At 44.3% G+C, this 18,932-nt stretch overlaps 1 protein-coding gene across 1 annotated transcript in view; it reads right to left on the bottom strand.

Annotated features, from left to right (window-relative positions):
* LOC137605326 (contactin-associated protein-like 5) overlaps positions 1–17,653 on the bottom strand; it is a 73,257-nt gene extending 55,604 nt beyond the window's left edge. Inside the window, exons 1-3 of the mRNA XM_068329904.1 lie at positions 17,582–17,653; positions 1,569–1,679; positions 750–943 (exon numbers count right to left, since the gene is read on the bottom strand). Coding sequence (XP_068186005.1) covers positions 750–943; positions 1,569–1,679; positions 17,582–17,636 — 360 coding nt within the window. The 5' untranslated portion in view covers positions 17,637–17,653. The remainder of the gene's footprint in view (positions 1–749; positions 944–1,568; positions 1,680–17,581) is intronic.
* Between the last annotated feature and the right edge of the window lie 1,279 nt (positions 17,654–18,932).

The following is an 18,932-nucleotide window of genomic DNA, read 5'->3' as shown; positions in this document are numbered from 1 at the left end:
ACGGCTGTTTTCTCAGACCTTGAGTTCTTGTACAGGCAGACGTAACAAGCAGTGACATTACATAGGGTGGAGAACAGAACACACACACACACACACACACACACATCCTAACAATTGCCTTCTCACCACCCACTTCTCACACCTGCTAGGAGGTGTTATCTCAGGATGACCTGCAGCTCCATCGACCCGTCCAGCCGATGGAGAGAGGGCCATGAAGCAGATGATATCTCAGGTAACTGATACTAAATATTAATGTTCGGAGTCCGATCAGAAAAACCCTGCAAGAAAGTTGCGTATAAATCTAAAGCCAAACATTTGCATCCAGCTAACCTAGCCTAGCATTGCTCAGGCTTGTGTTATAGCTACAGTAAATCCAACTGACGACTCTGTGCTCCACGACTGGTCGCCAGTGGAGGTCAATTTTCCTAGCAAACCGGTTTCAGGAGCCCCATTCCCAACACGCCGTTATCCTGATTTATGTGCACGTGTTTCATTTCAGCCCAGCGACGGAGCGTTTACGTGTTCGGCTGTCATTTACTGTCACGCCAGCGTCTCCCCTCTCCTCTCTGCTCGCTCGGGAGATGAGAAACAGTTGAATTTGCAATAAAAGCATCCCAACAGGAATAATTTATGAATGCGATCCGAAACGAAGAGATGGCCCACGCCCCATGAGGAAGCGCCGCAGGCAAACACCATCCGAAAAAAAACGTGGTATTGCTTCTGCCTTCCGCGGCGGCGATGGAACTCACCCCGACGCCGTCTTCCTGCCGGTACTGTTTCCAGGCCCGGCCGGTGTCGCTGTAGAGCAGCAGGTAGCTGCTGACCCAGTCCCAGCTGTCGAAGCGCCCCTGCGTGGCCACCGCCGTCACCTCCATCTGCTCTTTCAGGTCCACCTGCAGCCAGGGTTCCTGGTCGGTCACCATGGGCGACCAGCCTCCTGCTCCTGGAGGAGGGAAGAGAGAGGAGATGCGTGAAGCATCCATATGTTGGATCAACATCCGACCGCTGGGGTTAAAACCAGCCCGCATGTGCAGACAGGAAGTGGTTGGGCAAGAAGCGTCTGTCGTACGAGCCAAAGCTAAAACTTTTTGGAAGTCTACAACCAATCAGGATTGCTGTTTCGATTGGAAAACCAATCAGATTCTTTCCTTTTTAGGATCTGGCTTTGGTCAGAGAGCACCCTGATCTCTTAAGCAGTGACTTTTCTGACTTGATTGAGCGTGAGATATCTTGATTTAAAGATGAACTCGCCGTGAAGCTCAGCTCTCATCAGAATAACTTCAAACTCACAGTAATTAATCTGGAAAACCTGAAACTGAACTAAACTAAACTAAATGAACTAAATCGGAGGGTTGGTGATTCGTCTTTAACGCCAATCGTTTCCCTTGAAGGAAGTAATTCCTGCTCGGCTGTTGACGGATGTTTGGAAGATGACGTATTGGTGCTGATTGATTGGTTTAAACCGATCAGTCCATCTGACGTCCTTTATTTCAATCCACCAGTAACAATGACACTGATAACGTCCCATACATCCGGGGTGTATTTCAAGAGCGTCCCCTCGTACTCACCGTCTCTTCTGTTGAGCTTGGCGTTGTGAGCAGCGTAACTGACTGACGACTGAGACGAGCTCTGAAAGGACGAGTGTGGCAGCGTGGAAACCAGGGGACCATTGCAACTGTCTGTGGAAGGGAAAGAGACGCCAAACGCACACAATTCAGACATGACAAGTCTCTGTTTTTTTTTAAACACTCGTACATACGGTTCAAACGGTTCAACTGCAGAATCATTCGGGCCACATTTTCCGAAGCGGGAACGAGCAGATGGGCCGAGCAGCTTCGGCACCCGATTCAGAACCCTTTTATTAGCTTTTCATGATGGTGCATTCCAAACAGCTGCACACAAGCACCCCCCCCCCCAAAAAAAAGAAAGAAAAAGGGACACATTATTGGTGTAATTCCATTTCTGGTTGGATATTTACTCTACAAACATGCAGAGATGGAATAAAAATGGAAAGCCGTCATTGCTGTTGATGCACAGATCGTTGATGGTGATCGATAACGCACACAAACACACACACACACACACACACACACACACAATGCAAACACTCCCTTCTTGCACACACGTTTGCGCCGGTTTGGTGTCAATTGAGACGCATTTGCTTTTGCTTTCCTCGTGTGAACATTCCAGATGTTTGGAGGAGCGTCGGAGCGAGAAAACACTGATTTGAGAACGATATCGGACGCAAGCCTCCGGCCCCGATCGGCGCCGCACACGTGTAAGTGTCGATAGGGATGACACGGGGGCGAGATGACTCACTCTTTAGCTCTGGGGAGGGGAGCTTATCACTCAGAATCCTATTGGCTGAGATTTCTGGAACACACACACACACACACACACACATACTCACACACACACAGATATACATTATACATGCAGTTTATGCGTTTTGTCATATACAAGATTTATGCATGGAGATGCTTCCAGACCAGATGTGGCTGCGGTTGAAAAAGGCCGGATTTGACGGTATTTAACATGCAAATCTGACTGTTTAAGGTCGCCGCCGCTCTCCCGCCGCCCGTCACACGTTTGATTTATTCAGCTGACAAAAAAAAATAAAATAACAAAGTGCATCCGTGAGTCGTAAAACATGTCGGTTCAAAGTGCATCTTTACCTGCAGGTGGTTGAGCTTAAAAGCAAGGCGAGTGGAGAAAAAAAATAACAGGGCTTGCCTCACTTATCCAGTTCTCAGACACCTCAAACAGTCTATTAACCCCTGCGGTGACCCTTGAAAATGGCACAGAAAACACCACGGCTCCTTTTGTGGATGTGTGTGTTATTTTTTAATCCCCACCGTGTGAGACTACATCACGTCCAACAGGCAGGCACAGATTAAGAGTCCAGTGATCTGAGCCCCGTCGATCTCCCCCACCACCACCACCACCACCACCACCCCGCCACAATAAGAGCGGTGAGTTTGCACCACAAACTGCTTCTCCGCCGTTACGCTTGAGTGCGACTTCTGCATTAAAGGCCCCGAATCTGAGAGCGTAATGAAAACTGGCAGCGGCCTGATTACAATTATCCCTCTACTCTCTACATCAGCGAGCAGTTCGCTCTGAGCCGGAGAGGCTTTTTTGCTTTTGAATTGCGTTGGACTTGGAGTTCAGGATGAATTCCGAGCGTATCTGGAGCGTCGATCGACCATCCATCTGGAACTGACAGCGTGATCTCGCTACTCCTTTTTGTTTTTTTGTTGTTGTTGTCTTGTTTTTTTTTTGGGGGGGGAGTCCTGCTGAATTTTGACTGACCTAATTTGACTGCTCTCAGATTGCTTGCCAAGAGATTTCTCTAATCCTGATTTCAAGTGTGACTAAAGTGGATCAAGCTGTTTTGTCCAAGACTCAAATTACGGCTGAGCTGCAATGCGGTTGCAGATGTTCATCGAATGGGGTGGGGTGGGGTGGGGATGGGGGGGGTAGGATGAGAGTGGTGGCGTGCCATTTTAACCACGCCACCACCGGAATTGAGGTTGTTACGAATGCATCCCTAATCCATCAAAAAGTCTTCCAGATCCCGCTTTTTGATTCCTAACGGATAATTCTCACCCTTCCTGTCTCCTCTTAATCTGCATCCATCCATCCATCCATTTTTTTTTTTTTTTTTGCACCAATGCCCCTGAATAGCTTGAAAAACATCGCTTACATTCAATTTGATCTCCAAAGCCGGGACATGTGTTCATTTATAACAGTGAAAGAAAGCACTTCCTCAAACTGACAGGTGACGCCGGGGCAGAGAAACTTCCAACATGTGCAAAATGTGCAACTTAGAAACCCTGTGGTTGTTTACAGACTGGGTCTTGAGACAAATGCCCGGCTGTGAGGCAGGACGACTTATGGATGAAAGATTTGTCTGCAAAGCTGCTCCTTTGGCCCGTGGGACAGCTGGAAATCCTCTGAGGCTGACTCACTATCTGCACAGCGGCTCAGAGACTCGCATCTTATAGCCAAATGAACCCGGACACGCGTGGCCGTAAACACACGCACGCCACCGCCGGCTTGGGACGCTTAATCTCTCTTTAAATCGTGAGGAGTGCTGCGTAAAGGCCAGACTGATCGGCAGCAGATCAGAATCGGGGTGTCGCCGGGACGGTTCGGGGTCGCCGCGGAGGTTATCGCCGATGGTGGTGGAGATAAAGGTAATTGATTTAAAAAATAAAACAAGAGCAGCACCTGGACTCCTGACGAGACTGAAATCTCATTAGGTCAAACCTGACCTGGTTCCAACATGTTTTAAATTCAGCTCCGACCAATCAGCAGCTTTAGGAGGCAGGGCGCCGTTTCATTAAAGGGAGGTGGAAGAGACTCTGTTGCAAAACATCGACTCGCTAATCACGAGAGACGACGCGGCGCGCCGTATTTCCACGCTCAGCCGTTCACCCATAAGTTCACACCGTGGAGCGGCGCCTCTCTGGGGGAGGAGGGAGTTGGGTTTCTCACCCCATGATGCATCAGCACGCTTCTGGAGTGCGGGACGGAAATGATTAGCCGCCAGGCCGCCGCTGCAGAGATTGGCTTTGGTATTCTTAAGCTGATTGGTTCCGACTGACGACATAAAGCTTCCACCGACACGCAAACACATTCAGTTTGCATCAACAAAAGGACACAGCTGGACGATACCAACAGTTCTACTGCGTGTCCTCATTCAAAAATGGCCCCACCCATCATGAAACCTTTACATGATCACTGTGTTCTCCCCCCTCAGTTTGTGTTGGACCACTTTTCCCCAACCGTTTTTGCATCACAAACCAATTTAACGTCAGAAAATATTTTCACTGACCGTCCTTTTAAGGTGTGGCTGATAAATACAACAAGGTAAAATAATAAGACCAGAATTTAAAAAAACACGTTTTTTAAAATAAATAAATAAATAAATAACGTGAATCCAACGTTTATCAAATTTATTCTGCTAAGTTCGGGAGTTTCAGTTTAGCAGTAATGTTTTCTGTGTTGGCGGCCGGAGTGGCCCCTTTAAGGAGGTAGTCATGTGACCGAGGCAAGCATCTCTACAAGAGTGACTCATACACAGAGGAGAGAATCCACTCTATTAAAAGAATCAGATAATAAATTCAATGGAAATGATGTGAGTTCTGGATTGTTTCTATGCCGACTCGTACCGACTGACCCACGGCCCGGTACCGGTCCACGACCCAGAGGGATGGGGACCACTGTGTTTGACAACACAGGGTTAACAAAACCACACTACCACAGATCAAACTAACATGAGACTAATAAATATTTATCAGTCGCATTGATTCTTTCTTGATTTTCATCTGAGAAACAAAGAACAAAGTCACTTTATATCCTTTACATCCTCTCATGCACACGCGTTCACACACACACACACACATTAGATCATACAAACATCCGGATAGAACAATCTGGGATTTAAAGCTCAGCATCAGATAAACTCTCCACTCACTCATCATCTGCATTTCTAACATTACAATCAGCGTGGAAATCGACTCAGCCATACTATCACCATCCACCGCTCATTAGCAAACCAACAGATGCTGCTGCTGCAAGAGAAATCAAACACAATTATCACAAAGTTCCATTCGTAGCACATAGGACGGGTATTTTAAGCTCTGGCTGCAGAAGCAGAAATCGCACCTTAAGACGGCTGCAGAATCAAATAAAGTCGGCTCACCTGATACGAGGAAGTCTGAGTTTCCTCTCGGATATCAAATCTCAGGAAATATATACAAACACTTGGATGTGGAAAAGAAATACCAAAGGGATTTCCTAAAAATAGAACAGACACTAGAGAGAGAGAGGGTTGGGTGCGCTTCTTTTGTCTGATCGGATCCTCCTCTCCGGGTGGATGTAAGCCGTGTGATTAAAGTTAGGGAGCGCTCCCCAAAAAGGTCAACGCGTCTTTTTTGGACGTTTCATTTTCATTTTATTTTATTTTTTTTGCCCCAAAAGCTGCTCAACTCGAAATCCATTTTTTGAATTTCATGACAAACTGTTCACTTGGTTTGATTCTAACCAGCAGACATGAATCAATGGAAGTTTTTAAAAAAAAAAAAAATCTCTAAGACTGATGTGCTCATTTATGAGAAAAGAATTCAGAATATCCGCCCGCCGCCGGGTCAGAAGGGGGTGGCTTGAAGCGAGGCTCAAACGTCCATCCATGACCCTGAAAAAAAGAGAATCGCCTTCTATTGCTGTAACATTATAATGAAGTTTTACCACCATAATGTGAAATCAAATAAATTGGAATTTTGATGTCTTTTTGCACCTGTTTATGTGAATAAAACGGATGAAAGACGCACTGACTTTAAATCCAGTCACTTAAATTAGCTAAAGATATTTAAGCTCTGCTGATTAATTAGAGCTATTTGCATGTTGATCAATCTCTAAACGTGTGGCTCGTTGTGCAGCAACGAAAACACAAACAGTTCTCATTTTCAGGTGATTATAAAGGAATTAAAACACAATTATGACAATTGGGTTCCACTCCCACCGAGCTTTATTATTGAATCCTACATGGGATGAAGACGGTTGATCGACAACACCCGAGCTAGTCATGTTCAACACACACACACACACGCACACACACACACTCCTCCGCAAAATAAACGGCTTGTTCAAGTGAAGCATCTTTTGAATACACAGCAAAGTAAGGCGAAATGTAAATCCTGGATGGCAATAATGGATCTGCGAACGCCTACATGTGTCTGTCCTTGCATATAAATTCCTCCATTACTGGAGAGCAGCTCTGTCGCTCCAGTCATCTTACATTCCATAACTCTAGTTTTTTCACCAGTCTTGTTTATCATGCCTTCTTACAGAATCCCCAATTATTGACGAGTACGTGGCGTCCAAATGAAGGTTCAATAAAAAGCGAGAGTAACGTCTACAATAAGTAAAAAGTGAAAAGTTAAATACAACCTTTCAAATCATCCCCCCCGAAAAACTTCATTTATTAAGCGGTGGAATGAAAGGCCTTTTGTGTTGTCGGCCTGATAAATGAGGAACGCACTTCATCAACGTTGTCATCTGTTACTGTTCATTGAGTGATTATTGTGACTAATGTGTCAGCAACACAGAGGAAAGTCTGCAGGCCAGAGACGCGTTATTATCTAGCCTCCACTTGTGGAGTGGTTTCAACCATTAACTCACTGGTGCAACAAGATATGCACTATTATGCTAATGACAGCCACAGAAGTCTGCAGTGTGTCTGGATGCTGGTGATAAATGACTTTTGCTTTGCATGGTCTTAAATCGCATTTACAGATGCAGCGATACGTCGATTTACACACGCTGATTTTTACAGTATTTCTGCACCCGTAGTAATTATATAATCCATGTAACAAACACTATGTAATATATAATCTATACAACAAACACTATGTAGTATATAATGTATATAACATACACTATGTAGTATATAATCTGTATAACAAACACTATGTGGTATATAATCTATACAACAAACACTATGTAATATATAATGTATATAACATACACTATGTAGTATATAAAATGTATAACATACACTATATAGGATATAATCTATAAAGCAAACACTATGTAGTTTATAATCTGTATAACAAATACTAAGTGGTATATAATCTATATCACAAACACTATGTGGTATACAGTATAATGTATACAACAAACAGTATGTAGTACATACTCTATATAACATACACTATATAGGATATAATCTATACAACAAACACTATGTGGTATATAATCTATATCACAAACACTATGTGGTATATAATCTATATCACAAAACACTATGTGGTATATAATCATATAACAAGCACTATGTAGTATATAATTTATATAACATATGCTTTATAATATATATAACACAATATAGCGTATACAATGTATATAATATACACTATATATTATATGATCTACCTGTATATAGTATATAATCTATATGGGTAACACATTGTAGTATATAATCTATACAACACACACTGTACAGTATGCAATCTGTATAACATACACTGTCTAGTAAAACATCTATATAACACAAAAGAGTATATAATCTATATAATATACACTATAGATTATATGATCTAAATAGCATACACTATATAGTATATGATCTATATAACATACACTATATAGTAAAAAAACAGGGGTATGTTTTGTGTTGTTTTTAAATCATGAAAAATTAGTCAACATCAGCTCTACTTTATAGATTAATAGCTGACCCCATGACCTTAAATTACAAACAGCTGAACATTCATGTTTAATAAAAACTAAAAGAAACATTAAATTTTCTGTATTAGCCACCATGTGGAAGATGAAGATGATGAAGATGATCTAACTCAGGTTCAGGACCATGGGTAGGGGCCGATCACGCCAACATGACCAGAGGATTTAGCCTAATACTAACGGTCTGTAAAACGTAACGTTAACACGCCATAGATTCAGATTTCACGTGTCATGTTAACATGACTCAGCATATATCTGACTACTTGAACAGTTTGCTCTGATGTTAGACTTCCCGTGGTCTTTCAGTATTTTCTTTTGTCGCAGTTCTCTCTCTTTTTGTCTGTATTTCCATCAGTGAGGGTTAGGGTCTGGGTTAGGTTGGGGTTAATTTGAGGGTTAGGGCTTAGGCTGAGGTTTAGGGTTAGGGTTGCGGTTAGGGTGAAGCAAAAAATGCCAACCTTGCAAGTTTTCCTCTGCATTAAGCATCAAAAACAGGCCAAAACGGAGCGACTGGGTTAATCTGCCCTGTTTGACATTGCATGTGCTGCAACGTGACTTTTTGCACACGGTGAAACCATATATGGCACGGGCCTCCTTTAAAACCATAGCACCTTTATAGCAGCGATAAACCCCACAAGAGCAAAGCCAGTCTGTTGCAGAGTGCATAAGTTCAGTAAACACAGACCACAGAGTCAATAATATCAAAGGGTACAGCGATGCTATCTGGTAACAGAGCTGCCTCGGCCCTCTGTGTGGTATTGATGAAGCTTCATATGATTCCCTGCATGGACTAACAGGCTTTGGGGCTCGGTGACCTCTGCTAGGCGATGGCTGGAGTGGAGCTGAGGTATCGGTTGACAATTAGTCCCAAACGCCGGCTGAATTCAAGGAAGCACTCATCAATAGAAATGATTGAGAAACATAGGCCGGGTTTACTGTAGCACTTCATTTCTCTGAACACTGCATATAATCTAATGGGACCTGTGAGCATTTACAGGCAGTCTGAGGGATGTTTTACTGGGGCTATCGACAGCTTTAGTGAATTATACACATCTCATCTGCCAAACATTAATTATTCAACCCTCATTCAGGAATGTAGTGAACAGGATTTGTGTTGATTTTCTCTAGGATTGCCGTGAGCAGTGTGCATAACAGTTTGGCAAGGCATGAGTATAATGGGATGATATCGTATTAGCAAAGGGGTAACAGTGGTAGAAACCATTAGCGGCCAATGATAACATGATGATATTAGGCTTGAGTTTTACTTGTAATGTAATATTCCTCAGAATGGTGCCATCATTTCCCTTTTGATTGTGTTTTTGCATCCTTTGATTGAAGTGTAATCTTATCAATTTGCGAGCATTTGCGGATATAAGCTATTTATAAAAGCACCATTTAGGCTACTTCCAAGTCAAAGGAAGCAAAACTGAATTGTTGATTTGGATTTATTGGAGACAAAACACTTTTTATCGAGATAAAAACATGGCTTCAGAAGCATCCGCTCCATCTTGAACGGATGCTTCCAGGAGGTTCAGGGATGCAGGAAGTTGATTGAGTTCCGCTCTTATAGCTTTTTCACCGAATTGGGGATGTTTGTGTGCAGTCACTCCAGACTAGATAGATTTATAGATATGACGCCTGTGAGGCTCTGCTGCCTCTGGCGTATTCTGAAATATTCCCTGGGTAAGAGCTGCAGGAACAGATGGAATAAGCACTCCATGCACCGCAACGGAGCTCAGGAGGATCACATTTAGTCGGGGTAATAATATTTGCTGGTTACCTCTAATGGTTACAAGCCTTCGTAATTAAATGACAGAGTCTGTTGTTGTTCCAGACGCTCCAGGATGACCGGACCCGGAATATAAATTGGTGTATATTATCTTATTACATCACAAACAATATGCAGATGAGATTGTGTTATTAAATGCAAGCAAATTCTGATATTTAATTGCTATGTCACCTCCATGCATGAGCTCAAAGTCCCATCATAACATCATTAATTCATATATGTATATATATATATATAGCAGGTACATTATATAACACACTGGTTAGACTTTGTGAAACTGTCCAAACATCCAGTTTTGCTGATTAAACGATTCCTCCGAGCTTCCGTGTGAACAAACTGTCAGCGCTTCGCTGACTAATGTCGCTTTTTGTTTGCAGCTCAGAGGGAGGCGTTCTGTTCTTTTTTTGGGTTTTTTTTGTGCATCCTGTACGCACTATCTGAATTTTTTTTTTTTTTGGACACATCTGTCCAGAGATGCTCGTTATCAGCTGGGAAATTCGGGGAGGCTGCAAGCGTCCAGCACCAGTTAACGCCCTTCAACAAATGCTGACACTCTATCTGTGTTGGCAAACCTACAACACATTTAGCAGGAAAAAAAAAAAGGAGCCATCAGCAGGCGTGAGCTGCCATGGGCCGGGGAACAGAGCTGCAGAGGACAATCAGACGCTGGGGGGGCTTCTGTCTGGGACCACCGGGGGTCCTCTCAGCTCCTGGCTTCAAACGGAACGCTGTTTGTTTGTTTTCTTAATTTTTACGGGTGTGAAATCTGTTCTGACCTTCTGTCCGTCTCCATTCCCCCCCCCCCCAGCCTCACGGGTGTCTCAGCCGAGGTGCTGGGCGGCCCCCACGTCCACGAGGAGTCTGTGCGGAGCAGCAGCTCCTGGTGCGTTCAGGGGCAGTGGGAGATCAGAGAGGCGCTGTGGGGAAGCTCAGACGAGACGCGGTGGTTGATGGAGTATCCGTCTGTCCGTCCATCCAACCATCCATCCATCTGTTCATCCATCATCCATCCACCTGTTTATGTATCCATCCGTCCATCCATCCATCCTTCCATCCATCATCCGTTTGTCCATCCATCCATTTATCCAGGCACCTGTTTATCCATCCACTTGTCCGTTTATTCATCCGTCTATCATCCATCCATCCATCTATTTATCCATCCATCTTTCCATCATCCATCCACCTGTTTATGTATCATCCATCCATCCGTCCATCTATCCATCCATCCATCCATCCATTTATTCATCCATCCATTCATCCATCTCCTACACATAAAGGTGAGGGGGTGGAGCTTGTACTAACTGATGGGTGGCGTTGGGCGGAGTACTTCCTGTACATGTCAGCAGTTTAAGACAGGAAATTCTCATAGACCCCCCCCCCTTCATCCAGTGATGTCACACTCCCCAGACGTCCATCCAGTGATGTCACACTCCCCAGACGTCCATCCAGTGATGTCACACTCCCCAGACGTCCATCCAGTGATGTCACACTCCCCAGACGTCCATCCAGTGATGTCACACAGACGCTGCTGCTCGTTTATTTCAACTTTCCTGATTCTCTAACTCTCCAAAAGAGCATCTCCAGTCTCAAACTGCTTATCCCAGCACCTCTTAAACGCATCGCAATCAAAATCAAGGAGCGGGAGCGGGCCGCGTCTAATTCCCAGGTACGGTACAATAAGCCGAGAGATCGGCTGGTGGAGAACGTAAAGCCCTGATTTTTATTTTTAGATACTGAATGCTCAGGAAATATCTTCCTCTGTCTCCTTTTTCATCAGCGCCGCCGTCTCTTGCAGACTATTACATCAAACTCATTGGCACAGTCAATAGAAAGTGGGTGTTGATAATCCTTTCTCACCATCTGCCAGTAACACTGAGAATAAATAGGGGATGAAACTTTCAGGCTCCGCCGCCACGTGAAGCGTATTCATTGCATCTTGCAGACGGAAGGTTGCTGCAGTGTCACCGTGTGACCAACACAGCTGCAAATGGAAAGACCTCCACTGGCGCCACATTCATCACCATAGATTTTTTATGCTCCTGAGGGAGCAGGAAGAAATTTATTCCTCTAAATAGTTCTTATATCATGTGTCGCTTGTATTTTCTACTTTCCCATCACAATCAAAAACATTTCGTTATGTATGAAACCGAAGAGGGTAACGATGAAAAACATCTCGCCGCCGTTTGTCTGGCCTCTTATCCCCGTCTCCATCACGACGACGGGGGTTTGGCATACCATAATATTCACCCCTTTTGATACGTCTGGATGAAACAGACCGTTGTAAACAATGAATCTGAATCGATCGAGGATTTTTACATTTCATATGATTCATGCATGAAATTGAAAACATTCCTGTCGGGGTTATTTTATGCAGTGGAATAATTCCAATCTGAGAAAGTAAATGACTTCAGCGCCAAAGGAAAACAACCTCAAACAAACGGCGTCGCTCGTCTCCACGACGACCTGATTCGATAGAGATGCATCGAAAGAGACAAAATTCTTTGATTGGATAAAATCCAGAGATTTTAGTTTGGATCGACATTCTTGGTTGTCCGATTGTTAGAGCTAAACATGTTGTCCTGCCTAAAATAAAAAAACAACAACAACAGCTGCTGGACTCAGTTTGGGTGGACTTGAATTTTAAAAAATTCATATGCTCCTAGATTACAGCAAAAAATTTAAAAAAATTAAAGGAAACATTGTAGAAAATGGTTGCTGTAATTTTTAAAAAAAAATCTGAATTGATATCATCAACTGGGATCCCAAATCCACAATCTCATTCTCACCAAGAGCCACATCAGCATTAAAGGGCCAGATGTAACTAATAAATAAACCCACAGAACTCCATCAATCAAGGATCAAACTATCAATGAATGAAGAAAAATAACATCAGACACAAATTAGGGATTAACTTTGTTCACAATGTTTTTGTCAATATTAAAATGGGCTGAATTACTGCATTGTGGGAAATGTAGTTTTGCTCAAAGCACACTTTTGACCTATTTATTTTTCGACACTGACCTTTTATGCTCTGGCGGGCCACATAAAATGATGTGGAGGGCCACATTTGGCCCCTGGGGGCCTTGAGTTTGACACATGTGATCTAAACACTTCATTCACAACTCACAACAATTTAAGGAAATCGGCGCAATTTGTGTTATTTCATTATTATTATTTTTCTTTTTCTTGGTAAATTGACTGAAACAATGACACCACTGATCAAAACAGTCCCAAATTAATTTCCTCACAATCGACTGTCTGATTGATCAGCTAATGGCGACGAAGAAACCCGCTGAATGTTTGAACATGAGGAAAAGTACCTGAGCTGTCACAGCGCCGCGTTCTGCCTCATTTACCTCCGGATAAATTCATCAGGCCTTGAGTGTGTACAGCGGTAGGTGTTTCTTAAGTGCCTGCTTCACATTCATTAGCCTTCCAATCTGCAGGTACACACACACACACACACACACACACTTATTCCCATCAGCTCTGCGTCGGCACGTTCTCGGTGCTTCAGGTAGGAAATCATTAGTTGTGAACTATTTGCTTTCAGAGAAAACTTAAATGATGGAATCTTCAGGTAATTTACGACGCGGCTCTTCCACACATGGAAAAGAAATTCAATGATGTTATCGTCTGATGCCCCTCCCCCCCCCCCACACACACACACACCCCGCTGTGAGAGAATCACGGAGTCGAGGCCTGCGTCACATCGCCTGCGGACGAAGGCCTTTCAAACACTTCCACCAATCACAGCAAGGAGCCAATAAACAATAAGATCAGGTCACGTGATCATTTTGATCAGCAAGGCTTCATCCATAGAAGATGTGGATAGACGAGTCTGACACCCCCAGACCCCCCAGTCAAAGGGGAAAAAACCACCATATTATAGGCAAGCATGCAAATAAAATTTAATCGAAGTCCAATCAGGTTTTAATGTTGTTTTTTATTTTATTGATTTATGGCTTTTATGTTGAGAAAATTAAATGTTATATTATTAAATTCATTTTAAATATCATTAATTAAAGTACGTGGGAATGTCCACCACTGGGGGAGCACTACCTGAACCCCAAGTAGAGGAAAGAGAAGAAGAAAAAAGAGAATTCTGACATCACAGCACATTAAAATCCACATTAAACTGCTACAGAATGGAGAGATTACCCAGGATTAGATATAAAACATATCCAAAAATACATCCAACACTCTATTCTTGACTACTATAACTACTATATTAACTAACTGCTATATTATTATTATTATATTATTATTATTTTTCTTCATTTCTTTCCTGCCTTTTCCAACACAAGCTGTTAACGAAAAGTTAAACTACAAACCGAAACACCTGGAGATGAAATAAACAGCGAATAAACAAATAAACACCATCATCATCATCATCATCACCAGCAGGAGTGTGAGAACAACAATACTAATAATACTACCAACCCATGATTAACCACCAGTCTGCTGACTGAAGACACACACACACACACACACACACAGATCACACTTTATTATGACGTGAAAAGCTTTCAGATTTAATCCCGGATACAATATTATGGTCTGTTGTTTGTAAGGGATTAGCAAACATGTGCTAGCTGATAGCTAACAGTTCCACACCCCGTCCCACATTCAGCCTCACGAATGGAGGGGGGAAAAAACAAAAAACAACCTCCCGGTCCGTCCAGAGCGAGAAAACAGTTGTTGGTGATGGCGTTCCATCGTTTGAGGCTCATCAGAAGATTAAGGGACGGGGAGGACAAACGTCCTTCTAACAGGTTTGTGAAGCGCTCCTCTGTCGCCAGTCGCTCGGCCGTTAGAAGAAAGGTCACGTCAATAAAATATCAATTACCTCCCGCTGAGAAACGACGGTGTGCCGACGCGTCCCATGACGCGTTTGCCATTTTCCTCTTTGAGAGGGAAAACATAGCAGACGGACGGACACCTCGGAGGAAGACAAAGGCCTCGCCGGGCGCCACGTCTCGTCTCCCCGCCTTCCGTTCGTCGGTGGTTAACAGGAGGGCAACTATTTGACCTCCAGGATGTGGGAGCCAATCGTCGCTCGCTGCCATAAATGAGTAATGCGGCTTATTTTAGCTCGGCTCTGCTTTGCATTAACGACTTCGACCCAAACGGCGACACCCGCCTTTACAGAGCATCAACACAAAACATAGATCAAATGATGTCATCCCTCCGATGTGTTCAATGGCTGCTGGGAATTACCTTATGCATTTTTAACGCCGCATGATTGTAACATTTCCCCTTCAACACAGAATTGTTTTGTGACATGAATATAATCCCAAGGAGTTTGTTAAAGAAATTAGATTTTATCCTCAGAGGGCATTGAGAGGGAGAGGGTTCACCCCCCCCCCCCCCCCCCGCCGGCATGGAGCTGGTACAGGATAAAACGGTTCATCCTCTGCGAGATATTTCAAAAGAATTCACCAAAAAGCAACAAATTATTATCATGAGTTTGTGAAATTAAAAGAAATTATCATGGCTTTGGTCCAGAGGTAGTCCAAAAAAAAAAAAAAGGTTCATCCTCTGGGGGATGTTGAATTAAAACTGACCAAAAAGCGTCAAGTTACAACCAGGAGATTGTAAATTAAAAATAAATGATCATAGCTTGGGTATGGAGGTGGTCGAAGGCAAAAAGGTTCATCCTCTGGGGAGCATGAATGTCCTCAATAACGTCCAAAAACTATCAAAGCATCAAATCATTTTCAATACCACTAATAAAACAGTACAATAAGTGCATTTTATGATTCTGAAAGCAGTGAAGCTTTAAAATGACAAATTCTTCAATAACTTCAACTCAAGGCTGCAGATTTGATGATTCCTGTTCACCTTTGTTCTGTAGGGTTTATTCAAGTCACTCTGAGCACAGTCACCAACGTGAATGCCGACAGAACGTATAAAAAAGAAATAATTAATTAAGAAACGCTAAAATACTGTCGAAAAAGGACAGCCGCAGTTAATTACACTCATAAAACCATTAAATATGACACCCACTCGTGTTTTATTTCCTCAAAGGTAAAGTTTTTCACCCTGTCGTGACTCAAAGCTGCTTTCAAATTTAAATCATGTTTTTCTTTTTCTTAAACTGACATTAAGATTCGGAAATATTTATTTTTCTCTAAGGAAAAGTGGAAATACAACTATAATACTACTCACTACAACGTCACTCAAAATGTTTTTCCATCCATTCTCTATTTTATTCTTTAATCAGAATCACGTGACTAAATATCAACACCTGATATCTCCAACCGGGTGTTAGCTCCTGCTCTGTTTTCCACTGCAGTGCTGGCCTAAAGGTGAGAGAGGAGGAAGAGGATGAGGAGGAAGAGTAGGAGCCCCTCCTTCCTTTCCGCCGTTGACGTTCCCTTGAGCAAGGCCTTCGCCGCGCGTCGCTCCGGTGGCGCCGCTGCGGTTTGGACGCAGCGGCATCCACGCGTGAACGCGTGACTGTGTGAACGCGTGACTGTGTGAACGCGTGACTGTGTGAACACGTGACTGTGTGAATGCCATCAGGCCCCATCCTCACTGAAACCCTCTGAATAAACCGGTCGGAAGTGAAGTCCGCTCATCCTAACGCACCTCTGCGTAATTACGCACGCGTTTCCTTGAGGTTACAACTAAAGTTACGGGTTTGGTTCAAAAGGGAATCTTTGTGTATTGTTTTTATTTTCTTAATGAATCCATAAGATGCACAAGCAGACATTTTACTCGCTCATTTTTGTCCAAGCAGTGAACAAACACTCCCTTTTACTTCAGAGGAGAGCAGAAGAAGACAAGCGAGGAGCTGAAAGCATCGATAATTGATGCTTCAAAATGCCATCAATGATTAATGACTAATCAAAACTGTTCTGTTCTCCACAAATCACCAGTCGGGATAATGGAACCGCTCATGCAATTAAAGACAGCGCTAAAACTGCGCAGCCTCAAATAAAAAATGAAAACCCTTGGGGGGCGGGGGGGTCTGTCTTTAACGGAGGAGTGGACCGATAACAGCCGCCGTCTGTGATCACTCAGCAGTTTCTCTCCTCCGAAACGCATCAGCAAAAAAAAGAAAAACAAAAAAGAAAAACCCCCCAAAAAAACATGACCTGAAGTGTGCGTGCGCCCCCCCCCCCCGGGCGGACCCGCAGTTTTGCGGGGGTTTTGAGCGCAGCGCGGGCTTCTCCGCGCCGCGTCTGACATGTGGATGGAAAAGGAACGGACCTGTTTGCTTGACCTTCAATCGCGTACCTCATACCCCCACCCCACCCCCAACCCCCCACCCCCAAACAGCAGCAACTTGTTCGTCAGCGTGACGCCGACCACCAGAAGCCCCCCCCAAGTCTAGTCTCAGAGCCGGACTTCAAGAAGACATCTCACCAAGCGTGACGCGCATTCTGCTCCACCGAAGGGGTAGGGGGGTGGGAAGGAGCGCGGGCAGGGGGGGGGGGGTACCAGCCAGGCGTAAAAACTTGCCTCATCCGAGCATCTCTGACGCCGCGCATTGACTTAAAGAAGCGGCGTACAGGTGAGCTGAGGCGGGATACTCACAGTGCGCGGCGGCGGACGCTCCGCTGAAGACGCTCAGAGAATAAAGGGTAACCATATGCAGCAGACAAACCATCTTCCCAGCCGTGGTGGGGGTAGTTATCCGTGCGCCCGCAGAGAGGAAAAAAAAAACACAGAGGAGAGGATCCTCCTCGCTCCTCCAGCACGGAGGGTTAGAAGGAGTCTGATGTGGAGGAGCAAACCGCTCCCACGACGACGCGCTCTCCCTCTCCCTCCCTCTCTCTCACCGCAAGGCACAGCCCACCTCTCTCTCTCTCCCTCTCTCTTCCCCCCCTTCTCTCTCTGTTTTAGTCTTTATTGGCAGAATAAGAGCATTGCAATGCCCGACCACTGCTATGACAAAGCAGAACAATAGCATGAGGGAGGCGCGCCATCGAAGCCACTTAATTCCACCCAATTAATTCACTCCCACTCAGACCACCGGCAGCTGATTATGGCGATGAAGGATCACCATGACGCATCTGAGAGGGGATGTTTACCCCCCCCCCCCCCACCATGAGTTGCAGGAGGTCATGTGATCAGATGGTGTGTGTAAAAGTTAACACCAGGATTCTGGTGACATTCTTTTTTTTTGGGGGGGGGGGTGACAGATTCCAGGTCAGAGGAAGGAGTTGATCACCCTTCAGATGTGGATCCCTGGATCACGGCCAACCGAAATGAAATAAAACGCAGCGTGGAATCGGATCCATATGTGGCTCATGGTTGGGAGGTTCAAAGATTAGAATTTAGAGGGGGGGGGGTCAATATTTATTGGCTTGCATTACAGTAACAGAGACGGGTGGTAACCGGGTACGGATCCAGTGGTTCAGAAGCATTTTTCATGCGTCTCTGGAAGATAAGACCTGATGGATGAAAAGAAAAGTCAGATTTCTGCTGAGGAATTTGAATTTAAACGACCAATCACAGCGAGGGGACATGATTACACCTGCATCCTGTTCGCTTCACCTGTGATCATCTGAAATCAGACCACATGACCACCTCACCTTGGTGACGTCATCAGTCTCCGAGCCTTTCAATAGTTGGTAAACGTCTAACTTCTGTGTTCCTCCTAGATCTTTCTATAACCGCAGGGAGTCTGACAATTTGTTTTTACGGCTTCATGATGGATCAGCGAGGGGAGGAGACGGATGGTGACAACTGGGATGGATGTGTTTCAAGGTAAGACGAGCCGTCAGCTGTGGACACACCATAATCCCCCCTGACAGAGCCTCACAAAACCCCTTCATGTAGTTTGTGTGCAGTCCCATCAACACACCCACAAACCGACAGGAATCATATTTACCCCCGCACTAAAGCGTTGCATTGAATAAGCGTGATTACCCCCCCCCCCTAC

Source organism: Antennarius striatus, chromosome 12, assembly GCF_040054535.1.
Source record: "Antennarius striatus isolate MH-2024 chromosome 12, ASM4005453v1, whole genome shotgun sequence".
In the NCBI taxonomy this organism is placed as follows: domain Eukaryota; kingdom Metazoa; phylum Chordata; class Actinopteri; order Lophiiformes; family Antennariidae; genus Antennarius; species Antennarius striatus.
Note: the sequence above shows the minus strand (reverse complement) of the source record. Positions and strands in the feature narration are given on the sequence as shown.